This window comes from Eumetopias jubatus, unplaced genomic scaffold (genome assembly GCF_037043125.1).
Source record: "Eumetopias jubatus isolate StellerSeaLion01/CBP00866 unplaced genomic scaffold, mEumJub1_p1.0 scaffold_15, whole genome shotgun sequence".
NCBI classification, from domain to species: domain Eukaryota; kingdom Metazoa; phylum Chordata; class Mammalia; order Carnivora; family Otariidae; genus Eumetopias; species Eumetopias jubatus.
Window position 1 is genome coordinate 82325592 of NW_028274821.1, and position 27711 is coordinate 82353302.

Sequence of the window (27711 nt, forward strand, 5' to 3'; positions counted from 1 at the left end):
TATTGACTCATCTTAAGAAGCCTGCACAGAAAGGCAGGGAAAGGAAACATTAATAAAAACGTGAATTTATGCAGTGTTTCTGCTTTGACTTTTCAGTCCTGTGGTCATATGCAACACCCATGAGTAGGGTTGTATTACTGGCCAAGTGTTTCCAGTGGCCTCCCTCCCCAGGGGCCTCGTCCGTCTCTTTTCCATAAGGATGAGTCCTCCTGACTACCCAACTGGAGCACAGTGCCAGACGCCAACAGGGGCGGAGGGTCTGGAATGGTCACAGGCCCAGGGTTGGCAGACAAGTGGTTCTCAAAGAGTTGGGTTGTGCCTGGACCAGCAGCATCTACATGACCTGGGACCCTGTAAGAAATACAGAACAATCAGAACGCTGGGGGTGGGACTCAACCGTCTGGGCTTTAACAACCATCCCCTCCCCCCCCCCGGGGCGGGGGTTCCTAACAGGCTGCTAGAGTTTGGGAACCACCCATCTACAGCCCATGCAGCCTCGCCCCTCTGCCCCGACTCAGTTGTGGGCTCTCAGGGCCTGTATCTGAGGACTCTGCTTCTATCCAGCCCTAGAGCCCGTACTGGCCTCAGCAGAAAGCACCAGTAGAAGGGGACCTGGGGTGGGGTGGGGGGCTTGCTGACTCAGACCTAGAGTCCGCTGCCCAGCTGTGCTGTCCCGGCTAACATGCTGGGATTCTAATAGGGCTGTGGTTCTATCTCAAACTCCAGGCAGAGGAAGACACAGGACTCGGAGAGGTCAGGCAACTTGCCCAAGATCACCAGCCCTGGAATTGAACCTACGTCTGTTTGATCCCGGAGCTGGTGCTCCTTCCCCACTTCTGGCCAGTTAGCCTCGGCTTGAATACTTCCAGCTACATAGAACTCACTACTCCTTTGAGTCAACCTTTATCATTTCAGGCCAAGTAAGGTTGTTTTTTATTTGTTTTTGGTTTTGGGGTTTTTTTTTTTTTCCTTGAGCTTAAATAAATCTCTCTGCCTATCTCCTCCCTGTTTCCTTGTTCTGCCCTTTGGGGTCTGTGAGTTTATCCTTCGCCCACACAACCACCACAACCGTGCAAGCTAAAAATGGACATGCCAGCCCCTGGGGTCTTTTCTTCTCCTCCACCCTTCACTCTGAGCAGGGGGATGTCCAATCCCACTTCCTAACCAGGCCTGGTTAGATAGAGGAGAGATTCTAGTTGCTCTCCCTTACGGAGCCTTGGAGAGGTCCTGGTATGCAGAAATGCACCTGTCAGGAGCCGGGGGCTGGTAGATGTACGCACACAGGTAAACGTTCCCATCACTGGCCATTGCCGCCCCCCCGATGCCTAGACTCCCAAACCCCAGGCCTGTGGAACGTCGCCTGGGCTCTGCAGGGGCTAACCAACCTATTCCCTTTCGCGAGTCCTCCTTCACCCTCACGGCTCACATCTGACTCATCCTGAGTCCTATCTCCTCATCCTCCTAAATACCTCGTGGCTTCAACATTTCCCTCCATCCCCACCCCTGACACCCAATCCACACAACCACCGTCTCAAAATTCTCAGCTGCCCCGCACCCACCCTCGCCTCGCTCCAGTTTGGTCTTCCTGCTGCGGCCGAATCTCAGCATGCCGCCCTGCTGTTTAAAACATTGCTGGGGGGACAAAAACAAAATGTGGGGTCTGACCCAGTAGGTCCGGCAGCATCTGGCCCTGTCTCCTGACTCCCTCCCTGCTTACGTGCTATAATCCGGCCATGCTGGACTTCCTTATTTCCACTGTAAAACTGTCCTCTAGCACACATGCGGGATAGGGCATAAAACAGATGTGTACGCTTACAGAGAAATTCCAGCACTTACTGGACCACCACTGGATGAAGAATTAGAGTGTGGCCGGGGTCTCTATCGCCCACCTGTGTCCCTCTCAGGTCACACCCTGTCTCCCCATCCCTCTCCAGAAGTAACTCTCCACAGCTTTCACATCCTGCCCTTGCTTTTCTTCATGTTTTTGCCACTTAGGGTTACATCTCTACAAAATACAGTTGAGTTTTGCCTGTTTTAAATTTTACTTCATTGGAACCATACTGCAGATATGCTTTTGCTCAGCATCCATATCAATGCACAGAGGTGTGGCTCACGCATTTCCACTGACATAGAGTACTCCAGTGAGTGAATGTCCATGATTGGTGCATTTTTCTGTTGGGGGACAGTTAGGCTGTTTCCAGCTTGGAGCTCTTATGAGCCCAGCAGCTGGAGTTCTGGACTCCTCTCTGTGCCCCGAGAGCCCCATGGGGTCTTGTAGGGACTTGTTTTCTCTGCCCAGGCCCCTCTCATGGCCTCCATCCTGCTCACCTTGCTGCCGGTACTCCCACTGCACCCTGCACCGCACAAAGGCATGCACTCATGCATGTGTTGGCAGCTTCTCCGGGCTGGCCTCTGGTGCTGCAGAGGCGTGGACCATCCAGAGGAAGAAAGTGATCCTCTCCAAGCAACTGAAGACATCCACCCCCCCACTCCCCCACCCCCCCACCCCACCCCCGCTGGGAGTGCACACACTGAGCCGGCTGAGCCTCACTGTGGCTGTGAGCGCCCCCAGAGGGGGATGAGCTTGGGGGTGGGTCCCAGGGCTCTAAGTTGCTCAAGTCCCACCTCTTCCCACCCCTTGACATTAGCCTTTGCAGGGAGGGTTGCCAGGGGCTCTTTCACTATTGAAAATGAAGGAAACTATGGAAATTGAATAAAAAGGAACAAAAGCAACTGGAGAATATTGCCCACCGTTGGGTGTGACATCCAAGGGCTTTCAAATGATGACTAAAACTGGCTTTAATTTTGATCTTTCATTTCTTTTAACCTAGCAGATAATTAGAGGGAAATCAAATCCATCCTCGCAGCCAAAGATTAACCTGTCACTGCTGGAGCTCCCTTCCCACTTACTTTGCCCACCTCTTCCTTCGCGCTGTTTTTCCCTTAAAAAAGAAAGTCTCCAGGTTACACAATTGGTTTATTTAAATACACCTAGATTGGACATTTCCCGAGACAAATAGTCTTTTAGGAATAAGCAGCATTTTTCTCTCCTTCCAAATTAGGAAGTTCTCATTGCTTTGCAGCTTTAGAAACAACCTATTGCAAACTCCTTGTTATGGATGAAGAAACCAAAGTACAGAAAGGGGAAGAAGTTCTGTCCCATTTTCAGCTGTCAATGGCAGTGCCTGGATTCACCCCAGAGCATCTGACTCCGGGGCGCCCACTCTCACCCACAGCACTCTCCTACCTGTGCATTCAAAACATGAGTGGGTCTCGTCTCCTACTTCCTCAGGGGCTCCCTCCATGCTAAGACAACATCCTAAATTGCACACAGAGTTTTAAGCACAAGATGCTGGAAATAAATTAAACATTCCCCAATACGGAGGCTGACTCTAACCCAGCCACTGATGCAAATGATGCTTTTTCCCCCCAGCACGAAGGGGAAATTGCTGTCACACACAACGGAGAAAAATAAAAACAGCATACAAAAATTATATAGATCGGATGGCCTCAACTATAAAACAAAATAGAAGAACATACTATTTTATGAACTAAAAAGTTAATAAAGGTTAACTCTGGGTGCTTGAATCTGAGGGAGATTTTTCTTTCATGCTATATACTTTTCAGTATTTTCTACTTTTTTTATAATAATTACATACTAACTTTATAATGAGAAAAAAAATTAATAGGAAGTGTGTTGCAGAGAAGAAGCCTCTGTCCTCTCCTTCTAAGGGCCCTTTTGGAAGCATGACTGGTGGTCCTGGCCTGCCATGAACCTCTCCAGCCCTGCCTAACCCCCCCACCCCACCCGCCTCCATCCTTCCTCCCCAAAACTTGCTTCTCTTTTCTCACCAAATCCAACCCAAGGGAACATAAGCCCCACCTCCCTCAAGAAGGGTGCCTTGACCACTCCGGGCCGGCTATTAGCTGAATTATTGGAAATTGCCGTTCTTGTAGGTCCAAAAAAAGGGCTAATATCAACCATTTCATGGGATTCCCCCTAATCCTTGGCTCACCCTGCCTTCTTCTGAACTGTCCATAAGTTCGCAGTCTGGGATGCACAGCCACGCACAAATAAGTTTCTGTCTGGTCTTGTTCTCTCTTGTGCCATGTGTAGATCCTGCTGTATGTTGATATTTTCCACGCATTGGCTCCCATTTTATTCATTCTGGTTTTGAGCATTACTGGAAATGAAGTAACCACCTAGCTGGCCACAGAGCTTCCTCACAGGAGATAACCCATCACTCATACATACCTACTCCTGTTCAGTACTTAAAGATAAAAAGATGAGTCCTGGCCCCCAGTTTACAGTAAAGGCCTGAACCCACCCAGGTAATGATATGATAATACCCGGTGGGCACACATCTCTTTCATGTGCTAAATAGTTTCACCTCCATTCTCTTTCAAGGCAAGAGCTAAGCAGACCTGGCATTCCCTTGCTTTCATTCTTGGTTTATTTCTGATGAGGAAACCAGGTGCGGGAAAGTACAGTGGCTTAACCGAGGCCCAGAAGAACTGGTACCAAAACCTCAGTATCCTGAACCCAGGCCACACTGCCTCCTTCCAAAAAGCTAACAACTCCTCATTTACAAGCACACGAACATTTAAGCCTCACTGAAGCAACTCCTAAGGAAATTTCCAAATATATTTGCTACCCCCACCACTACCTGGAATGACTCTGGACGGGCCCCTGCAGAATTCCTCACCACCCCATAATGGTGCCTGACTGGCCATAGGCCATATACTTGTCTAGTGTCCCATCTGCTCCCGGTTGGGGCGAGAGGGACAGCGGGCCTGCCTGCTGGCGGAGGGGCTCGGCTCCTGTCTAATGGTCTCTGAAATGACACTCTCACTCAGCTCAGGAAATTCCACCTTCTCCATAAGTCTCGGAAATGGTTCCTGCTCAACAAACTTCATGCAAAAGAGGCTTTTACTGGTTACTTCTGACTCAATGTTTAAACACTTTCAAATGAAAGAGAGTTGTCTGGTTTTATTTCTTGCCCATAACATAATGCATTTATCATTAGTCATTTCCTGTCTGTTCTTACTTGAAAATGCAAACACATTTTTCTAGTTTGCTGACTGCCATCCAAAATGTGAGACGTTTCGAGGTACAGAGGGCTTAATGTATCTTGAAGCCACAACACCCCAATCTTGGACAAACTGCTCCAGCTCCCTGTGGCCTCTGATGATAATAGGACTGCTGGGGTCCTCAACTGCTTGAAAACATGATGAAATTCCTCGCCTTCTCTCCAGGAAAAATATACAGATACACAAAATTTTATGTAGTTAATGGCCTCGCAGATACCGCGGACTGAAAACCAGCTTTGATTTTCTTAGCCTGCCATTCAAGGCCATCCCCCTCTGACGTCTGGGTCTTCATCTGCTTCCCCAGCAGCACCTCCCCTCTGTGAATCCACTTCATCCACCTGCCTCTCCAGCCGATTTGAACTCCGTAATTTCCCCCAACAGAGCCCTGTGACTTTGTTTCCTCCACCAGGGACATCCTTCCGTTTGTGTGTTTCAAATATTCCTCATCTTTAAACCTCAGTTCAAATGCCACCTCCTCCTAGCCAGATTTTTTTTAACTCTTCTTATCAGTAAATAAATCGTGCCTCTCCCATTGTCCTGTGAGCTAATTCAGTTTTGTAAGGCTTCTCCCTGGCACAGAGTAAGTCAGTAAATACTCTAAAAGCCAATAGCTGTTCTCTAATCCTTGCACGGTGTCAATGACATGCAAATAAGTATGCAAATATTCATCTCTTTCTGACCCAGACTCCTGATTTCTGTGAAATCTTCAAAGGTGCTCGGGGTCAGTGTGTGCTGATCTGTAGGGTCTTACCACAAAGGAATCCTTAGGAATCAAGGAAACCCAGAATTTCAGCAAAATGTCAGCTGTGCAAGCAAGATGGGCCATTGGTCAGGACGGTTAGATTGTTCTGAAGGACTGTTTGCCGAAGAGCACGCTCTGATAAGAAAGATGGCATCCCGCATTTATGAAGACATGTTTAGTCTAGACATTTTAGGAGTCTCTCTTCCCTCCCATTGAAGAGATTTCAGTAGGATATACTGCCAGTTTAAGTGGCAGGGGTCTGGGCTTGGAGGACCTCTGGTTCATGTGTTTTTGATATTCTTCTCCAGGACAGGACAGAGTTACATTCCTTGGTCTTGGTACAAGCCCCAGCTGTGAAACTGAGCGACTGGGCGATTCCTTGGTCTCATTTCTCTTAGAATGTTCCACCTTTATCCCTGATTCTATGTAGAATCAACTTAATCTGGGGATTCATTTAATTTATTGGCTCTAAACATGGGGCAGGATCCGAGGGATATGCTTGGACTCAAGGCGAGAAGTGAAGCCTGAGCTCCCAGTGAAGCCTCCAGAGGACAAACCTCTCTGAATCTGGGCAAAAGCTGCTCTGACCAGCCTGACTCCTCCCCTTTTAATCCACCAGGTTGTTGCTGTGATAGGAAGTAAGCTAAACTGGGAGAGGGCGGTGAGATGTTGCTCTGGGGAAAGGTGCTTCTGTGCCTTATATAAGCCGTGTTCCAAAATACACGCTTCTGTATAAGAGACGGGCCAGGCTGTCTATATCACAGCTCCTGGGCACTACGTGGCAGCTCGATATTGAAAAAGTCCCCTCCGATTCCTCCAAGCCTGTCTCTGGCTTCACTTACACTTCTCTGGGGTCCTGAGGGCTATGCTTCTTGAGAAAGGAACCTGGTTACCAGAAATACCTACCTTCCGGAAAAGGAGAAAAATACCAGTAAAATGGCTCCCCAGGGTAAACCGACCTTCCAAAAATGAATCAATTGATGGAACAATCACTTTGTTTTTTAAATAATCAGGGAATGCAATGTGTTCACTTCTGCTCTGGATAGGAGTTTTTAAAAAGATTAGGCTGCCCAAATCCCTTGAGGAAAGGAAAACTCTCCATTGATTTTCCTGATTTTTTTTTCTCTTTATCTTAGAAGCTTGGCTTTGAATGGAAGGCGAAGCTGGAGGTCAATGGAGCAACGTGGCAAAGCGAAGTGGACACTGGTGTCAAAGTCAGGAACCCAGAATCCGGTCCCCATGCTGCCTCTAACTAGCTTTGTGACTTCTTCACCTAGGTTTTTGTCTTGTATGATTCACATGTGCAAAACCATCATGTACATTCCTCAGATAGACTGCCTCAGAAGCTGGTAACTTACCTGTCACCATTAACAGAACTTCAAAGCCTGACTGACCACTTGGTGGGCCTAAAAACTGGCATTTGTCTAATGTCTTCAGATGTCATGAGGCTCTCTCCTTGGTGTCACTTCATATGATGACCATGACAATCCAGCCAAGGAGATACCTTGATTCCCATGTTAGAGACCAGATCAGAGAACAGGGTGCCTTGGCCAAGCTCATAGTACAGTGATCAGAGGTTAACAACATCCCCCCAGACCAGGCTGATGCCGTACCCAGTGCCTCACCAGGACATATGCTGCTCGTCTGCAGGACACTTAGGAGGGAGATTCTTGAACCAGGGAGCTGACTGGCATGATGGTTTCTATCTCAATAAAATGAGGGGGTTGAAGTAAACCAGGAATTTAAAAAAATTTCTTGTAGCTGGAAAGATTCTTTGTTCTCAAATGAAATCTACAGAATGTCGAAATATAAAACAGTTCATTGCTTCCACCCAAATGTCCATCGAGTGACAGATGGATAATAAAACATGGTATATCCACATAATGGAATATTATTTGGTCATAAAAAGGAATAAAGCACCAATACATGTTACAAAATGGGTGGACTTCGCAAACACGCTATGTGAAAGAAGCCAGACAAAAATACTGTGTATTGTATGATTCTACTTATATGAAGTATTTAGCACAGGTAGATCCAGAGGCAGAGAGTAAGTTGGTGGAGGTGGGAATGAGGAGTGGCTGCTTCATGGGTATAGGGTTTCCTTCTGGGGTGACAAGACATTTTGGAACGAGGGTGGTTGCATAACACTGTGAATATACTAAATGCCATGGAATTTAAATAGCTAATTTTATATTATGTGAATTTTATCACCATATATGTGTGTGTACAGATATACGATGTTTCCAGAGTCCCAAACCATTAGCCTCCCCTTTCCCATGTCCCTTCAATGCCTCCAAAAAAACCCTACTATGTAAATCAGAGTCACTAGATATTATAAGATGTATCATAGTTCAAAAGAGTTCTCATATGACAGCTATTTTATTCCTTCAGGGGCCAAAGGTATTTTCTCCTAATCCAATAAAGAAATATGCCTGGGCCAGTGACATCTTGCTACTTGGAAACAGAAGGTTCCATTGGCAACCAGCTCCAGTGTCAATTCTAGTCCACAGTGACCTAGCAGCTTCAGTTTTAGGATATGTCACTGGTTTTCAACTCAAAATTCTGCTTTAAGTATACCAGAAAAGATAATGATAGCTAAGCTTTAATTTTGTTTTCTCATATTCTAGTAGAGAATTTTATTGTTGAGTAGTGAACTAAGCATTTAAGTGGCTACTATTTATCAATAGGTTTCCTGTTTCATTTAAATGTCATTTCATAGAAAAGGACACCAAGGCTCACATAGCTCCACAACATCCCTGAGGTCAGAATTTGAATCTGGTATCTTCGAGCAAGCCTCCAGCTTGCCAAGATGGGTACCAGCAGTCACAATTTCTTGTTCCCGTGGAAGGCATGGGGACTGCTTTCAGTCCCACCAGGAAACTGAACCCAGTTCATCAGCCCCCGAGGTGTGTGAAGATGCTTCACACATGGACACAATCCCCCTCCCTACCTTCCCGAGGAAGTTCAGAGATATGAAGCGGTCAGGACATCTATCTATCTACCATTTTTCTTCAATCTATATGAGAAGAGTGAAGACTCACCTCACTGGTCCTGCTGACAATCTGTACTCAAGAAGGAATTAATGAGGGATACTTCAGACCCTCTTTTGTTAAAGAGTTGTAGCAAAAGGCTAGGATTTTGTTTGTTTTTAAAGGTTTAGGTCAGATCCTATTTAAACACAAGACACTCTGGTTTCTAAAGCTACCTCCCAACCCAGAAGTCTGTCATGTTGTGCTCTGCAGCTGGAATGACATGGTCTCAGCTTTGGATACATATGATTCAGCACTACAACACTGGGCATTTTCTGTGGGCCTAACTACATTGCTTTTTCAAGTGATTCTGAAAGATTTCTACACAGAGGAGTTGAGGATAATTTTAGCCTTTTTATCTGCATGATAAAGTTACCGAAATGATAATAATTCTTTACATATAAATGCACTTTACAGATTACAAAGTACTTTCGTAGACAATCATTGTTGGGAGTTTTTTAAGGTGAAATTTAGGAAAATTATCAGTAAATGACATTTGGCTATTAATATGCACCCTTAATGGTAAGAAAAGGGGGAGATAGAAGGGTTTTATATGAGAATCGAGGTCAGGTTCTAGAAGTTTTAACTGTTCCTGGTTATCAATTTAAAAGAAAAAAAGCCAATGCTCCTTCAGTTAAAACCAGGTTCTGCTACTTATGATTGATAAGTTGTAACTGTCTTTCCCATTCTTCCTGTGGTCCTGTGCCCCCTCGCTATTCAGTTTTAGGTCTACAACTCACCGAGATGATCCAGAATGCCAGGTGTAGGTAAAGCAAAACATCCAAACCAAGGAAAAGAAAGCTTATCGTGTTCCGGTACCATTTAACGTGAAAATACAGTGATCCTCTTATATCTCTTCCTATTTTTGGTGGCCACACAATGGCCTTCGAATTTGTTCCCACCAACACAATCGGAGCGCTCATGTGTCAAGGTCATCTTTAAAGAGCTGCACTAGTGTGCCACACTGACATGGACAGCCCCCCAAACCTCCCCAGAGGGCCGTACAGTCTCTCGAGACCTCATCTCTATCAGGGAGATCAATAACCCTTGGAGAGTAGATTTTCAAGGAATGAGTTTTATTGCAATGAATCTGACCAAACAGCCCTCCATCTGCTCCCTCTCCTTAGGGCTGGCGGAAGAAAGCCGTTGCGTGCCCAGACGAGTGGTCGCACTCCCAGTTGCTGTGGTGTGTGAGCCACACCGAGGATGCGGGGGACCTGATGGGACACCACTTTGCAGCTCTAATCGGTGGGAGCCACGCCTGGCAGGACTGGCCCGACGGACTGTGGGTGAACGTTCTCAGCCAAGTCTTGCCAACAGCCGCACTCTGTGCCTCACGTAGTGAAGAACACTCCGGAGGGGCGCTCAACGGAGCAGCCACTGTCCAGCCGGACTCAGAATAAGACAAACACTCCTACAGAGTGACATTTCGTGCCAGGCAGCGGCACTCAACCTCGGCTGCTCAGTAGGATCCCCTAGGGAACCTGGAAGACTTACGTGGCCAGGCCTCCAGTTCAGGCTAATTAAAATCACTGTCTCTAGAAGTGGGGGACCTCATACTGGTGTTTATGATGGTTCTAGTGCGCAAGCCAGGGGAGAAGCACCACTGCAGTATATTCTAACAGTATCTCTGGCGTGAGCCCAGTTCGTGAGGTGCTGCGGTGGAGGCACCTGCAGAACACCCCTTGCTCAGGAAGGGGAAGCCAGTGTTCCTTGCAGTCTTGAAGCGTGCTGACAAGGGCTTTATTTGTCTGCGAGCGTTTAGGTCAATCTGATTTGCCAGCGGTACAAAGAGTGCTATTTGAAATGCCTATCTTTGATTTTTCTGCCTCAAACAAGCATAACGATATTTACTCAACCCATACTTTGTGAGAGCTAGGAATTTGACAAAAACAAAACAAACACAATACCCAAATGAGATGCAGCTCATTTCAGGGGTGATTCCACGGAGGGAGGGGTGGGGCACGCACTCCCACCAGCATCCCGACGGGGGTAACCTGCCCTGGGGTGGGTGGGCAGAGAGAATTATACTGCTGTAAAGATGATAGAACTTCCGGAATTTCCTTAAATTGGCTCTGCGAACGTTGAAACAAAAGGCTTATAATGCAAGAGTATAAGAATCACGAAGTTAAAAAGGAAATGATCTTTATCACATCCAAGCGGCCTGTGGTCCTCTCCTTGGCTTTGTTTTACTCTCTCCCTAGGCTTGAGCATTTCCAAGACAAGCGCTACGTCACCAGTGGTGGGTGAGAGGCAATCCCAACTCAGGGGGTGGCAGGGGGAGTGGGTTTGTGGAAGCGACTCCCTAGATTCAAGTAACAATCAGCTAAAAATTCATCAGCTGAATCCCAAACGTCAGATTCATATACATATCCATCTCCCGATTTTAAGTCACCATATTCGGAGGCTGATATCCATAAATGAAAATATGATGGATTGGCTGGTTTAATATGTACATCTCACAATGTTACGATGTCCTAAGAACCAAATGGCTAGGACATGGGAGCAGAGTTGATAGAAATGAATGATATAAAAAATACTTACTGGTTCTCTCTTTTGTTCTTGAGTGGGTCCATGAGGCGCAGCGTGTCTCTGATCACGGCCACCTTTACTTCCTCATCGACAAGGCTGGGGACATTTTCAAACACCCCTGGAGAAAGCTTGAACGGGTAGGATTCCGTGTTTCAGTGGAGGGAGTGACTTGGTACCAAGCGACTATCAGCACCAGCTCTATTGGCTGTACTGTTGGTTAGGTTTTGCTTATATGAATCTATAGAAGAGAATTTTTAAAAGGCTCCCTTCATGCTATTTGTACGATGGCAGTTTCCTTTAACAAATCGACAAAAGACATAAAGAGGAAATACATACATAAAGAGCACTATGTTAATCTAATCATCAAAATCATACATGCTTGTTGTAGAAAATTTGGAAATATAGAAGGGGCTAAGAAAATGAAAAGAATTTACATAGTCCCCCCAAAACCCAATATTAGTATTTGGTGTATTTCCTTCCAGTCTTTTGTGTGTGTGTGTGTGTGTGTGTGTGTGTGTGTGTGTGTGTGTGTGTGTTTAAGGGGGGAGGGAAAAATATAAGCACTGTTAAATGTACTATTTATCTTAGTGATTCAAATATGTCGACATGGCTAAATCATATTCATAGAATTTCAATTAGCTCATCTCCTGAGGCTAACTAATTAGTTCATGTCAAAACTGATGGAAAGGCTCAGCTGTTCCTATATCTGCAGACCTTAAAAATTGGAAGAACGGCATGCTGGGCAGTTACCATGGGTCGGATAGGTCTTATATTTATGGACTCTGCTCAGAGCTCAACCAAACTGAAATTATTTAGACTTGGGCAGAAGTTTGCTGTGCCAATTTGAGAATATTGAATCTTGTTTAGCCAAGTGAGCAATATGAGAGTGACCACATGCAGTGGTTGGGCAATATATTCAAGGAGTTATTCAAAGTACTTACTTCTTGCTCATGTTCGATTCTCATGCTGGGATTCGCATTTACTTCAAGTAGGATAGGCTTCAGGTTTTTCATTAGAAGAATGTCAAAGCCTAAAATCTGGGCGGGATAAACATAATTCAGGATTACTCCCTCTGGCTACAATTTCTTTTCAGGAATCGTGTATGGTATTAGGGTCATTAAGGTGACGATAAATCCAAACCTGACCCCCACCCTGGGCTGTGACCCTGGCTTCTCCTGTCCACGGTGCCTCTTCCTCGGGGTGTACTTCTCAGGCCAAATGGACAGCGGAACATTTTATAGGAGCCTTGATAATGGGACGAGTTCTCATAGCGCACTTCAGCATTATCAGTGACCTCTTTCTTCCTTAACAGGGTTTTTATTATGTTAAGGATCAGCTGTGGTCCATCAATTTCTCCCTCTCCATCCGCTCTCCTCTATTAAGCTGCTTCTTAGCTAGATCTCTGAAAACCCAAGGCTACTTTTCTTAAGCTCAGGTGTACTTCGGTATCACTGAAGGGGCCCTAACCACTACACCTCCCCCAACCCACACCCTGGGAGTCAGAATCTGTCAGAGTGGAACACAGGCAAGTGAATTTTGAAAACCAAGGCCCCCCCCACCCTCCCGGTGATTCTGATAGACCTTCTTAGCTAAGGAGAAGGGAATATTTATTAGGCACCATTTACTATACAATGCACCGATAATTCATAATCTCATTTAATCCTCATGACAGTGTATTTGAAGGAGGGATCTGCTCTCCGCTTTACAAAAGGAGAAACTGAGTCTCAGAAAGGCCAGTGGATTTCCCCAAACCATTTGTGGGATCCAGCACAAGACAAAAACGTGGGTCCCCTTGTTCAAAAAGTATTGACAATTTCACTATGGTGACAACAGAGCATTAAACCAGGCACCAAGCCCTTCTGGGTGTGGAGCGCTGTGTCACTGCACTGGCTCACACCCCAGGCTAACTCCAACACCATTTGTCCTTGACGCCTGCCCTTCGGTCCAGAGTGCTGCTTCAGGGGAAGCTTTGTCTTCTGGGCTCTGTGAGTTCCTCACAAGCCCTAGGATGGGGTGAGCCACCCTGGCATCTCATTCCCTCTGCCTGAAACAAGCCTTCCCCTACGTGACTCCTCCTGACCCTGGAGGTCCCAGCTTCCAATGAGATTCACACTCGAACCATGAGGACGTCAGATGCTCAGGGGGGACTCTCATTAACTCTACAGGAGGTGAGAAGGTAGAAAGCTTCTAACAATTGATACAGTCCCAAAGTTTCAAAAAAATAAGATGAAGAATGACGGAGAGAGAAAGAAAAAGTGACAGCTATGTCCCCACCTATGTGGACCCCCGAAGAAAAGATGGGGGAAATCCATTTACTTGTCTATATAGAATGTGCATTAGATGACAATTATGAAACTGTAGCTTCATCCTTGTTAATGAAACCAGAGCCTGAATGACCATTTTCGGGGGTAACTCAAGATGAGGTTATTCTTTAGTGAAGGGCACTAAGGATGAGGGGTTGGAAAAAGTCATTCTGACTCTATTTTTCTTTCCCTGGTCACGAAAAGAAAGGAATGGAAATTTGGTAGAGAATGTTACATGCGTTATAGATGCGCTGAATAATATATGACAAGTGGCTGTGAGTGACGAGCCCTCTAAGAGACTCTGGTGACGTCATCAGTCTAACTTCAGACCTGGGCCGAGGCAAGTGGTATTGAGGAGGCTACAGAGAGGAGCGGGCTATGGGGCCCACGTTTGTCATCCTTAGTCATCAGCTGCTTTTTGCTCCAATCAGAAGCTTGGACTTGCTCTTTCTCAGCCTGGTGGATGCTTTCAGTTCAATGCACAGTGGTTTCATGAAAATAAAGCTACAGGAAAGCTGGAGAAGGCAAAACCTCACCAGCCGCATTGACCTGCACCCACCAATGGTGTGGTATTTTCCAGAACCTAAACTTTTGTGCATGTAGCTGAATATGCAGGATCTTGTACAGACATGGTTTGGAGTCAGAAGGACTTGGCTCCAATCCTACTTCCATCTCTCACTCTGGGTGTGGTGCTTAGCCTCGCTGAGCTTCATATACCTCATCTGAAAGATGGGAGTCACAATAGCTGAGTTGCAGGGTTAGCGGCTAATGGAAGCAAAGAGTACCTAGGGTTATGCTCATCATATAGGAGGTACCCAATATAGGCTAGCTCCCTTTGCAGGTTCCTACTGATCCTACCACTGAGAAATGGCATGACATGGCGTTAGAGTCCAGAGGAGCTCATTTCAAATCCTAGTTCTGCCTTTAACCTGTGTAACTATAGGCAAGTTACTCAGCAGCTCTAAGCCCCAGTTTCCTCATCTGTAAAATGGGAATAAGACTAGTACTTACCTTAGTTCATTCATTCAAAAAATATTTATTGAATGCTTTCCTATATCCCAGGAATTATTCTAGCTTCTAGAAATACAGCAGTGGACTAGATGAGCTCCCTGTCCTCTTGGAGCTTACAGTCTAGTAGCGGGGGACAGGACAAATAAAGATAATGCGATGTAAAATATTTTGCACAGTGCCTGAAACACAGTAAGCATTTGATGAAGGCCAGCTTTATTATACTTTTTCACAAGTTCAAGGAAATACAATTTGTTTTCTTTTCAAAAGTTCAATGAAATATGTAGTACCAAGGGATCTCAACAAACAGAATAACAGGCCTGAGAGGAGCTTAGAGTTGATCTTGTCATGAAACTCTGGCATGTTAGAGCTGGCAAAAAGTCAGGAACGTATTTGGTCCAGTGTTTTTCAAAATGGGGTTCTTTTCTGGGGAAGCACTGGGGAGGCCAGATCAAATTAACTTTTACCTATTTCATATACTGGGTTCCCCAGAGAAAAAAAGCTTTATATTTTTTTGAAAAACTATTAATCTAGTCTAACTGTCCCTTTATGCAGATCACAAAACTGCAGCTTAGAGAGGGGAAAACCTCTCCCCGGTTTGATGGCACAGCAGGAATTGTCAAAAGGGGGGAGAGATGGGAGGGGGAGAGATTTTCAATCACATGATACTCTGCCCCATACAAGTACTTGAGTCAGCAATTATGTGTTGCACACCTCCTACTCCAGAGGTACTCTGGGGATTCCAAGTTATCTGTCCTTCGGCCCTTCTAGAAGCTTCCAAAACAAGTTGGGAAGAAAAGGGCCCTGGGCCATTACTTGTAAACTCATGCCAAGGCTCCAAGCTACCTTCCAATGAGAGGAGATTCTCTCTTGAGCCCTAGAACTACACATCCATCTGCATCCATAGTAATCCCAACTGGGAGGTTGGGTCCTCAAATTTAGGATATCCAAACACACTATCACAATCCAAACTCACTAGCCTCTAAAATGGTCTCAATGATCCCCACCTCCTGGTAATCATGTGCTTGTGTAATCCCCTCCCCTCGCGTGTGAGCTGCACCTAGTGACTTGTTCCTAAAAACAGCAGAGGGCAGAAATGATGGCATGTCACTTCCAATATTAGATTATAAAAAGACTGTGGCTTCCATCCTGGAATACCTTCTCCTGCTCTCTTGCTCACACACTCTGAGGGAAGCCAGTCACCTAGTGACTTGCTCCTAAAAACAAATCCCCACCTCCTGGTAATACCTGCTGCTATGTTGTGGACTGCCCTCTGGAGGTCCAGGTGACAAGGAACTGATGTCTTCAGCCAACAGCCAGGGGGGCCTGAGCCCTACCCTCAGACTCCTTCCCCAGTGGGGCCTTGAGGTGACTATAGTCCTGGCCATCATGTTGATTGCAGCCTTGTGAGAGACTGAACAAGAGGGAGTCCCCTAAGCCTAGATTCCTGATCCTCACAAACTGAGAGATAATAAATTGTTTGTAAGTTTAAGCTGCTAAGTTTTGGGGAAATTTGTTACAGAGCAGTAGATCATTAATACACCATCTTTCTCTAAAATCGACTTTGTCTCCTGTATTCCTTATCCACCCAGTTACATAAGTCAAAACTCTCTCCTTCATCTTTCATATCTAGCTGCTCACTGACTCCTGCTCAATGTATCTCTTGTACATCCTATCTCCTAAAGAGCTTTCCAGAACTGGCCCATCCTCACTGCTCCTGGCCTCTATCGAGTCTGCACCAGCTTTCACCTGGACTAATTTAATAGCCTCCCTATTTGTTTCCTGCTCTCCAACTCACCCCTCTAGTTCATCTGGCACAAGGGGCTGCCAGAGTAATTTTTCTAAAACGTAGAGTATTAGCATTCCTCTGCCTAACATCCCTGCCTACAGAATGAAGCCCCAGTTCCATGACATGCCCTACAAATTCCCCTTTGACTTGACATCGATCTCACACTCCAGCTTTATTTCCTCCCCCTGCACATCCTGGGCTGTAATTGTGCTAAACCAGTAGTAGTTCGAGGATGCTTTACTGCTCTCCGCCTTTATACTCTTCTGCCTGGAAGGCAACTTTACTGATGAAGTATTTATTGAGCACCTACTAAATAACTAGGTACTATTCTAGGCACTGGGGATAAAGCAGTGAACAAGATAAACAATGTTTTAATATCCTTCCCTCTTGGAGCTTACATTCTAGTGAAGAGAGAGATCACAGTAAGTTAATAATTAAGGCCACAAAGAGTGTGATATGGTGGATGGAGGGGAGGGTTGGTGGTTTAGAAGGATGACCAGGGAAGGCCTTGCCATCCCCATTGTCTTCTGGCTTCCACAGTTTCTGATGAGAATAACTTTTTCATTATTCTTTGCTCTTCTGAACATAATGTATCTTTCCTCTCTAGCTGCTTTTAAGATTTTTTTTTTTTATCATCACTGGTTTTCCACAATTTGATTATGATAAGCTTTGGGGTGTGTGTGTGTGTGTGTGTGTGTGTGTGTGTGTGTGTGTGTGTCCTTCTTGGAGTTTCTTAGGCTTCTTGGATTGCAGATTTCTAGTTTTTATCAAATTTGGAAATTTGGAGCCATTTCTGCAAATATCTTTCTGTATTTTCCTTGTCTCTTCTACTTAGGAAACTCCAATTACACATATGTTAAAATACTGGATATTGTACCATAGATCAGTGAGGGTCTGTTCACTTATTTTTCCTGTCATTTTCTCTTCTCTCTGTTTCATTTTGGATAGGTTCTATTGCTATGTCTTCAAGTTCACTGATTATTTCTTCTGCAGTGTCTAATCTGCTAATCTCATTCAGTGAAATTTTCATCTCAGATTTTGTATTTTCTTCTCTAGAAGTTCCATTTGGTTCTTTTTAATAGCTTCCATCTCTCTTCATTAAGCTCATATTTTCCTTTAAAATCTTGTGCATAGTTTTAATAGCTGTTTTAACATCTTTTTCCTACTAGTTTCATCACTTCTGATAATTCTGAGTCTGTATTGATTTTCCCCTTGGTATGGGTTACCTTACCTGCTCTGTGGAATGTCTGGATGCTGGATGCTGGACAGGAATGGATGCTGGACATTGTGAATGTTATAATGCTGAGTGTCTGGATTTTGTTTTCTTTTAAAAGGGGGTAAGGCTTTTCTGGCAGTGAAGTTATTTGCAGATTAATTTGACACCTCCAAGGCCTACTGTTTAAGCTCCACTTGGTTGGGTCTAGAGCAACTTTCATTCCAGGGAAGATTCAGTCCATTAAGGCATAACTTCTCTGGAACCTCCACTGAATGCTCCCAGTGACCACCAAGGACTATCCACACCAGCTACTCAGAGCATGAACATCTCTCCCTGCTCTATGTGAGCCTGGGAGTTGTTCAGATTATCAGTTCACTGGTCTCTCTTTGCCCAACTGTATGGACCAACACTCACATCGGGGTGGCCTAACACTCAGCAATGACACAGGGATCTCTGCAGGTTCTGGAGCTCTTTTCCAGCTCAGCTCCCTCCGTTTCAGAATTCTGCACACAGAATTTCAGCCTCAGCTTTCCCAAACTTTGATCTCCATCTCCGCAGCTCATTGAGGTCACAGCTCTTGGGTTCCCCTTCCCTGTGTGCATGTCCTGGAGTTGTGGCAACCGTAGGATTCAACCTTGGTTCCACTCCCCACTTCCTCAGGGATCACAGTGCTGAGCTGCCTGTTGTCCAAAATCGGAAACCACTTATTTCATGTATTTTGTCTAGTATTCTAGTTGTTTTCAGCAGGACGTTCAGTCCAGATTTGCTATTCCATCATGACCAGAAGCAAAAGTCCCAGGAGGTGATGCATGAATCGGGACTGATTGAAGTGAGTTGATAAGTCATTTGAAGAGCTAAGGAAGAGCATTCCAGGCAGAGGGAACAGCAAGAACCCAGGTCACTTTTGAACAACCGCAAAGAGTGAGCAAGAGGGAGAGTGGTAGGAGATGAGGTCAGATAGGAAGACAAGAAACCGATCGTGTAGCATTTTAAGGCCATGGTAAGGAGCCAGGATTTTAAGTGCAATGAGAAAGCCATTGGAGAGTTTGCACAAGGGAAGTAATTGGATCTGACATGTTCTAAAAGAATCACTTTGGCTATAGTGAGAAAAATAGGCCATCAGCAGCAAGGGTGGGAGACGGGGCATCAATTAGGAGGCTATTGTGGTGGTACAAGTGCAAGGTGATGGCTGCCTAGACTGGGATGGTAGCAGCAGATCTGGTTAGGATGTATTTTAAAGTCTATTTGCAAGACTGGCTTATGTAGCAGACCCAGGAAGGAGGCAAAAAGAAGGAAGAATGGCTCAGGTTTTCATTTTGCATAACTGATCAAACGCTGTGCATTTCCTGAAATAGGAAAACAATGGCAAACTAGGTGTGGGAGGGAAATCAAGAGTTTGATTTTGGACATGTTGAGCGTGAGAGTCCCACTAGATATCTGAATAGAAAATGGAAGGAGGCAGCTGGATATACTAGCCACAGGGCTAAGTGAGAACACTGAGGGAGCTATTGTAGATAAGGGAACTTTCCAAGCACTGAGTGCTGGGAATCTCCAGCACTGAAGTTTCAGAAGGAGGAGCACAGAAGTGGCAGCCAGGAAGGGGGCAGGGAAAGCAGACCACGATGGGGGTCCCTCACCCCTTTCTGCCTGGCAGATTCTGCTTCATCCCTGAAGCTCTGGCTAAAACAGCTCTTCCTCTGGGAAGCCCTCCTTGACTGGGTCAGGCAGTTAATTACTCCCTTCTCTGTGCTCTCGCAGCATCCTGTAGAGGCCCTTCTCCATCATTTAGGACAAGCAGTTGTGATACCCAGGTGCCAGTCTTCCCCATAACCTGCGCCCCTCTTAGGGGCAGGGACCGTGCCTTACCCACGGCCACCTGCCCCATAGCTAGCTCGGGGTTTGTCTCAGTGCGTGCCCAGGGAATATTCCTAAGGAAGAAAAAAGCTTATGTATCAAAAGTGGTCAAAGAAGCCTTTACAGAGAAGGAGGGATTTACGCAGCACCTTGGTGGAAGCACTGAATTACAAAAAACAGTGAGACTGGAGAGCGAGCCTGCCGGGCCAAGACAGAGGAGGACAAATGGGCAGGCTCGGGAAAGCACAAACTATGTCTAAGGCACAGGAGCTGCTGTGTGTGGCAGGACAGATAAGGAAACCGAGGCAAAGAAAGGTTAACTGGCAAGCTCACCAGCTCGCGTGGCTGGAAGGAGCTGGTATTAGCTCATCCCAGGGTGTCTGAGAGTGAAACCCAAGCCCTCGCGTGGCCACAAAGCTGCTTCTTCATCTTCTTCCCAGGGGGCATCTGGGGCTAAAGGGGAGCAGAAGATCAAAAGAACAAAGAAGAAAGAGAGGCACTTAGGCTTCAGGAAAGGTGTCTCTTCCAGACATCTAAGGGAAAGGATCAGGAGCCAAGGAGAGAATGAGACACAGTGCTAAAGGAAGATAGAGACGGAGCAACAGAACTGGGAAAGAATGTTCTTGAAAGCTGAGCTGGGAAACCTTTCCTTTGCGTGTGTTTTTCTGCCGCATGAATCATCTACCCCCGCATGGACCTGACTGCCAAAGCCAGGGTCACACCGCTGCCCTTCTTGAGGGCTGTGAGGACGTGTTGTGGGGGGCTGGCTGCGCGATGGGGGTGGGGGTGGGGGGGAATGTTCCTAGGCAACAGATTACAGGAAAGTTGCCCACAGCCTGAGCTGCGCCAGCAGCCGCTCCAGGCCACCACAATTTCCCAAGCAGTTATTGTGGCTATGACTGGAAAGGGGTCACAGTCACATGTTCAAGATAAACGTAATGTCGCTGGCTGGAGTTTATGTCCCGGAATGCGGCAACATGGGCCCGGTCCAGGCTACAGGCGAAGGGGGCTTCATGACAAAGAAATAATTTCTTGTACGTGCACAGAACGTTATAGTTTGCCTCTTTATCTCATGTGTGATGGACAACAGCCCTGGGAGGAGGCTGAGGAAACAGGCCCAGAGAAGTTAAGTGACTTAGGTAAGACCTCACAGCAACTGCATAGCAGAACCATACCGCTGCCTGCAGTCTTCGGGTTTCAAGTTACTTTGGGTATCTGAGACCCAAACTAACAAGTGTTTTACCAAGTGATGAGGATAAAGAAAGTAAGAGAGGACTCCAAGGGGAAAAAACCTAGTATTTTGTCAATCACCGTGAATCTGAAATGTATGGTAAACCCATTACAAACATCTAACACTTCACTCCTCGTCAAAGTTTTTCACCTATGGTGTCTCATGCCGCTCCTAAGAAGGCAGCTGGGGAAGTGAGTGCGGGTGATTCACGGGGAAAGAAACAGAGGCCCAAGGTAGTGAAGGAAATTGCCCAAGGTCACACAGCTGCGAAGGGGAAAAGCTCCTCCTTGGAGCATTGCTTCCAGTCCGGGGCTCATCCCCTGACCCCAGGCCTGGAAGCAGTTAGTGTGGTCAAGCAAAGGAAAACAGACACGGGGTTGCGGTTCCATCCACTAGACGTCATCTGTCCAAACCAGTGGCTCCCTCCCTGTCTGCCCTCCAGTTCCCCACAGCTTGCGCCCCTGGTTCCACCCCAGTGGCTGCCCATGCAGCCTGTCCACAGCAAAGCCGCCACCCTGGCGCTCCCCCTGCGCCCTCACCGTGCCAGGGCTCCGTGGCTTGGCTGTGCGTGCCGGGCCCACATGACTTTCCTGGAATAGCCGTCACCGTCAAACAGATGTGGCCACACGGTCCCCTGGGATGACCCCTGGGTGCCTCCACGTTGCAAATGTCTCCTTTGCCCTAACCTTTTGATGGCTTGGGATCGGACTTGTTTTCTCTGGTCCTAGCTCTGAGTTCTGCCCACTTACCCTTTCTAATGCCATAAACTACCTACCTCATGGCTGAGCTGGACAGACATCCTACCTAGGAACCAGAGTCTGGGGTCCAAGGGCCTAAGGACCGATCTCTAGATCTAGACCCATCCATCAGAGTCGCTGCCCCCCCTGCCTCTCCCCTCCCTTCTTTGTTCCATTGGCCTGTTGCTCTCCTGCCACAGTCTTGGATGGAGGACGAGAAACAACCCAAACAAATCGTGTGTATTGATATTGTCATAGATAGCAGTGCAAATGAAACGGGTCCCAACAACCCACCTCAACATGTGGTGGAAAAGAATGTTGAAAAAGACTACATACTTTACAGTAGCGTTTTTATAAAGCTCAAAACCAGGCAAAACAAAACAATATATACTGTTAGGGATACATTCGTGCATAAGAAAAGTATTTTTTAAGGCAGGGGGAATGATAAACATAAAATTCCAGACACTGTGACCCTGGGAGTGGGTAGGAAAATGGGATGGGGACAAGCATGGTAGCTAGCAAGCGAGCCTGGGTAGGGAGGTGGCGTTTGGGATGACCATTTTGTTGTTCTGCTCCAAAGCTTAAAGGCGTGTTCTGTGTGTTCTTTTTATACGTTCACCTGTCACAAAGTAATTTTGAAGATGAGATGGAGAGGGTCCCAGAGGTACTCCTTCTTACCATCTGCTCCCCACTCCGAGTATCTGGTGGCAGGAATCCGGGTGTCTGCTGAGTGCCCAGACTCCAGCCTCACCCTGCCTCACAGCCCTTCTCTCGCTCCCTCCCCTCCGTCCCTCGCTCCGGCTCGGGCCACCACGCTGTGGCCCCAGCCCTCTCACTCCCATGAAGATCATCCCTGATGATCACGAAGCACCGTGGACAATTTCAGTTCTGGTCTCATGTGACAGCTCAGTGGCATTTGCCGCTGCTGATCCCTGCCTGCTCCTTCTCCAAGCACATCTTCTTTGGCACTCAAGGTGCCTCGTCTCCTGATATCCCTTCTACGTCTCAAGCCCCTTCTTGTTGGCCTCCTGTGCTGGTCCCTCCCCCACCCCCACCCCCACCTGTCCCTTGCCTAAACAGTGGTGCCCGCAGGAGTCTTCTGAGGCCCCGCCTCCCCTGCAGCCTCACACGGCTTCCGTCATCCTCTGAACGCTGGTGAGTTCTCAGCCCAGCCCCAGCATCTCGCTCCTGAACTCCAGGCCCAAATGCTCAAATGTCCAAATGTCCATTCAAACTCTCCACTTGGAGGTCACATAGGCTCTTCAAGGGCATGTTCAAGTCCAACTCCTGACCTTCTCCACACAAGCCTGGTCCCCTTCCTGAGGCTTCTATGCATCCATCCAAGTGCCTAAGCCACCAGAGTCAGTCTCGGTTCTCCCCTGTCCCTCACCGCCACAGCCTCACCAATCCCTTCAGCCCCAGCAGTCACCAGCCCAGCCCGTTGACCTCCTAAATGGCTCTCAGATCTATTCTCTCCACCCGCACCAAGATCTTCCTAATCCAAGTGAACATCAGCTCTTGCTTGTATGAAAGCCATCGGTTCACTAGTCACCTCCCTGCTCCCAGCCTTACCCAATCCGCTCTCTACCCTGCAGCTGGTTTGTTCTTTGTAACGTGCAAACCTGAGTCCACCATGCCCCTGTGCACATCCTCTGGGGGCCCCCCAGCCCTCAGCCTTTCGTGACTCGGCCGATACCCACCTCTCCCGCCTCCTCTTCCCTCATCTCCCTTCAAGCTCTGCCTCAAACCCGACCTTCCAACCACACCGAACCTCTTTCAGTTCCTCGAACTGCATGACTCCCCCTTCCCCCGAGGGCTGCGAATATGTCCCCCCAGAACACTGTCTCCGACTTATCCAGAATCTCCGACTTCGTCCAATTGCCACTCCTTCTGCGAAGCCTTCCCAGACCACCCTCACTCCCAGCCAGAAAACGTCAGACAGTCCCACAATGTCACAGTGCCCAGTCCGTTTCTTCTTCTACTCTAGCCCTTGTGACACTTTATATGAGGTGCTTTCTAAATGATTTGTCTCCCATATTAGTAAACTCCATGCCTCGGCCAGAGGAGACCTGACCGACTGTCTATGCAGTACCTGGGACAGTGCCTGGCCCCTACAAAGCAGGTGGTACAAAATGCTGGAAGGAAGGATGAATAAATAAATGGCAAGCACTGTGCTTGTGTTATTTCATTTAATTCTTACAAGAATCCTTTCAGGGAGGTACTCCTCGTCTCATTTTACAGGTGAGAAAGGGGAAGCAACTTGCCTCTATTCACACAGCTAGCAACTGTAAAGTTGGACCCAGGTTTAACCCCCAAGGCCACACCCGCAACCCCCCTGGCCCACCTCTGGCCGCCCCGCCCCCACCTCTCATCCCACAGGAAGCCAGGGAGCCTTCCACAGGCCCCGTGAGGTTTTGGGAACTCAGGCTGGGACTGGCAATGGTTACCTGGAAGCACGTGGGCCCCGGCCTCCCCGCGGGGATGTCCGACTGGTAGAAAACTTTGAGCTCTGGAGTCAGGGCAATGACAGTCTTAATCACCAGGGAGATGATATCAGACCAGACCTTCTTGATGTCAACACCTTTGGAAGACAACCTACAAAGGATGCTAGAGAAAGTCCTTTTGCTGCCCGTGCTAGTGCTGTCCGAATGGACAAAGTTACCACTGTGGATGTTCAGGGAATAGTTGGTTAAGTGCATAAAGATGTGGTGCAGATTTTTGGGGTTGGGCTCCTGATATGGCTCTGTACAAAATCTAGAGAGTCCATCTTTGGCTATATAAATCTCTAAGGGGTCTAAGGACTTGAGTAAGACATACAGACGAATGTCAAACTTGAGCTTGTCGATCAGAAGAGGTTTGCAGATGTACTCCTGGACCACCGCTGGTCGGCTCTGAAGGGTCCCTGCCAGGCGGATGTCACTGGGGTCTTTAATGAGGTAGATGCCATCGCCCTGACAACCACTGTCAGGTTTCACAATAAAAGTGGGCTTCCAGGAGGGGTCGCCATCTTTCACCATTCGAACCTGGTGGGGAAAAAAGAATGGTTAGCCTTACATTCTTTTCCTCTCTGCACCCCCAAGGCAGAGCAGGACCCTCAGCCAATGTTTGGTGAAGCAGTGACAGAGTGAGCCCTGCCTGGGGGAGTCTTCACGAAGCACCGGGGGGATAACACTGGACTAGGTGCCGAGATCATGACCTAAGAACTGTCCTCAGTCCTTTAATGAGGTAGATGCCATCGCCCTGACAACCTCCTTCACCGGGTGTTTGTCGGAGGTCTAACACCAGGCAAGTCATTTAACTCATGACGATATGATAATGGTGAGGAGGAGGAAGAGAAGGAGCAGATAATGGCCTAGGACCATTTTTAAAGAAGATTTTATTTATTTATTTGACAAAGAGAGAGAGAGCATGCGCAGAGGAGGGGCGGGGCAGGGGGAGAGGGACCAGCAGACTCCCCGCGGAGCGGGGTGCCCAATCCTTGATGGAGATTCCAATCCCAGTTCTGCCTCTCAGCTAGCTGACAAGTTACTTCATCCTTAAGAAATAGGAATGGCTGGGCTTCACGGCTGCCTTTCACGGGTCAGGCTCTGTGTGCTTGGACCTGTGCATTCCTTATCTCACTTAATCCTCAGAACAATCTTACTCCTGTTGTACAGATGAGGAAGTCACTGAGAACTTAAGTGACTTGCCCAAGGTCACACGGGAAGAGCGGGGCCAGGATGGGGCCCAGGCAGTGGGACTGCAGTGCCCACGCTCTGAACATCTCTGCTCCTTGTGTTGTGAAAGAGAATCATATTCTCTGTGAGGGTCAGAGTAGGTGGACGGTGCCGTGTGGAGTATCTGGCGCATCGCAGGCACTCATAAATGGGGCTGGGCCGGGGCGCCAGCGGGGCTCAGTCGGTTACACGGCTCCTGGGATCGAGCCCCACATCGGGCTCCCTGCTGAGCAGGAGAGTCTACTTCTCCCTCTCCCTCTGCTCTTACCCCCGCTTGTACTCACTCTATCTCTCAAATAAATAAATAAATAAATCTTTAAAAAAATAAAAATGGGGATCTACAAACCTACCCTCAGCGGATCACTATAAGGAGGAGATAAAGTGAAATGTGCCAAGGGCCGAGTGTAAGACCAAATGCGGAGCCAGTGCGGGGAAACGTTCATGTTATCATTTGTATCTCCTGTTTGGTTACTCTAGCAGACCGGGCCCATCCTCCTTCGGTCTGTTGAGATCTTTTTGAAACTAGATTCTGCCATCCATAATATCTGCTGTCTTTCCAGCTCCAGGTCAGCAGCACATTCGCATAATTATCTGGGGCACTTGACCAGTCCAGACACTCAGTCTGGATCTGCAGGTCTGCATGATTCATGCACACCCAATTCCCCTGGACACTCATTAGGTCCTCTGTGCAGCCACAGAGAGTGCACAGACTTGGAATTGGAGGGGGAGGGGGAGCTGGAGGAAGCCTGGAGGCAGATGGGAGAGGGAGCCAGTCTCTCTGCAGCTTCCGCCAGCCGTGCAAGACTCCCGAGTGGGCCTTCCGCTCTGGGCTCTATAACTCAGAGCCATGCCCGGGGTGGGGGGCAAGGAGATGGCGTGCCCCCCTCCCCACTGGACTTGCCCCAGCCCTCCACCTTTGCTGCAGCAGCTCAGCCCATGACATCTGCACTCTGGGTTTTACTTATCTCTCTGGCCAGCCTATATTTCTAAGTGAAGGTTTTGCCAATTCCTTGGGCACTATCGGTTACTCCGGGCTTGTAAAAGATCTTTAACAATGGAGAAACACTTAAAACCTTAATAATGGTCCACATCAATTGTTTCCCCTTGTCAGCAGGATTCGGGAATGGAAGTTCACAAGAGATCAATGCAAGCCTCCCAGGGCCCTCCCCTGAGCCTTTCGTGCAACTGTGACCTTGATGTTTATGTAGTTATTTAATATGCATCCAAAGCATTCCTATATTTGGCCCTTCACAGTAAATACAAGCATGCTGGAGAAATGGCAGTTATGGATCAAGAAGTGAAAAATGTCAAGTTTGCACTGATGGATAATTTTTCCCTCTGGAAAGCTTTTACTATGCTGAAGATACTAACAGTTCAATATATTATGGTGAGCAATATTTTCTCCTTTGAATTCAGTGTATATGCCTTAAATAAATTAAACTACATGGTCAATAGTCTCTGTCATTCATTGCATTACTGAATATTTCTTCTGCTCTTTGCCAGGGTAGGACCATACAAATCATGATTATTAATACTAATGGGATCATTGAAATTTTAGAACCGGGAGGATCCTTGGAGATCAACGCCGCCCAGCCCTCCCATAATTCAAACTGAGAAGCTGAGGCTTCGAAAGGTGACATGACTTGCCTTGGGTCCCCCAGCTGGCTGGATGGTTCGGATGAGAACTAAGGACATATGACCTTACTGCAGGTTCTCTACGCCCATTTACCTCTCCTAAGATAAAATTAAAGGCCTCTTTTTCCTGAATACTATAGGGAAGATTTTCTCAGTATGGCAGACAGTGTTGGTGTCTGAGTTCTGGCTGCACACTAAGGAGTCTGGCCCCTGAGCATGGCTTTCTCGGAGCTGTAACCACAGATGCTGAGTTTGCCAGGGCCTCCCCAGTTCCAGAAGCTTCTGCCCAGGTTCCTGGCTTGTTATAATATAGGTACAATCTATGGGAAAGCCTCAGAGCTTTGGGTTCCCTTGGCCACCAGATCCTTCGGTGGCTTCTAGTTTTAAAAGGGAAAGAGATTTTCCAGAATTCATATTCACCTCTCCTCTGAGTTTTTACTCGAGTGACTCTTTCCCCCCAGTTATTAAAGTTAAGAACTAATGCACTAGTTCTTAGCAAGAACACATGGGCTAGGATAAAAATATAGTCTAACTAGGCCCCAGCCCCAGAAATTCTGATTTAATAGATCTGGGAGGAGACCTGGGCATGGGTACTTTGGAAAAAAGCATGTGCGGTGATTCTGATGTTCACTCTGCTTGAGAATCACTGAACTAATGTGAATTGAATAAAAATACAATCAGGAACCAACGTATCAAATGAAGTTTTACGCACTAATGTTAGCCTGAATAGGAGGAAAACCTGCACGTAGGCTACAGCTGCTGGTATCTCCAGTTTTACCCAAAGCTGCTGTTGGACGTGAAATCCATTATCTCATAACTATGCGCGGA

At 47.2% G+C, this 27711-nt stretch overlaps 1 protein-coding gene across 2 annotated transcripts in view; it reads right to left on the reverse strand.

Annotated features, from left to right (window-relative positions):
* Positions 1 to 27711, reverse strand: part of TTLL11 (tubulin tyrosine ligase like 11) — a 222178-nt gene that overhangs the window by 109711 nt on the left and 84756 nt on the right. For both annotated transcript variants that reach the window (XM_028107889.2, XM_088019260.1), the window contains exons 4-6: positions 23980 to 24555; positions 12336 to 12431; positions 11407 to 11522 (exon numbers count right to left, since the gene is read on the reverse strand). In XM_028107889.2, the coding sequence (XP_027963690.2) occupies positions 11407 to 11522; positions 12336 to 12431; positions 23980 to 24555 (788 nt within the window). The remainder of the gene's footprint in view (positions 1 to 11406; positions 11523 to 12335; positions 12432 to 23979; positions 24556 to 27711) is intronic.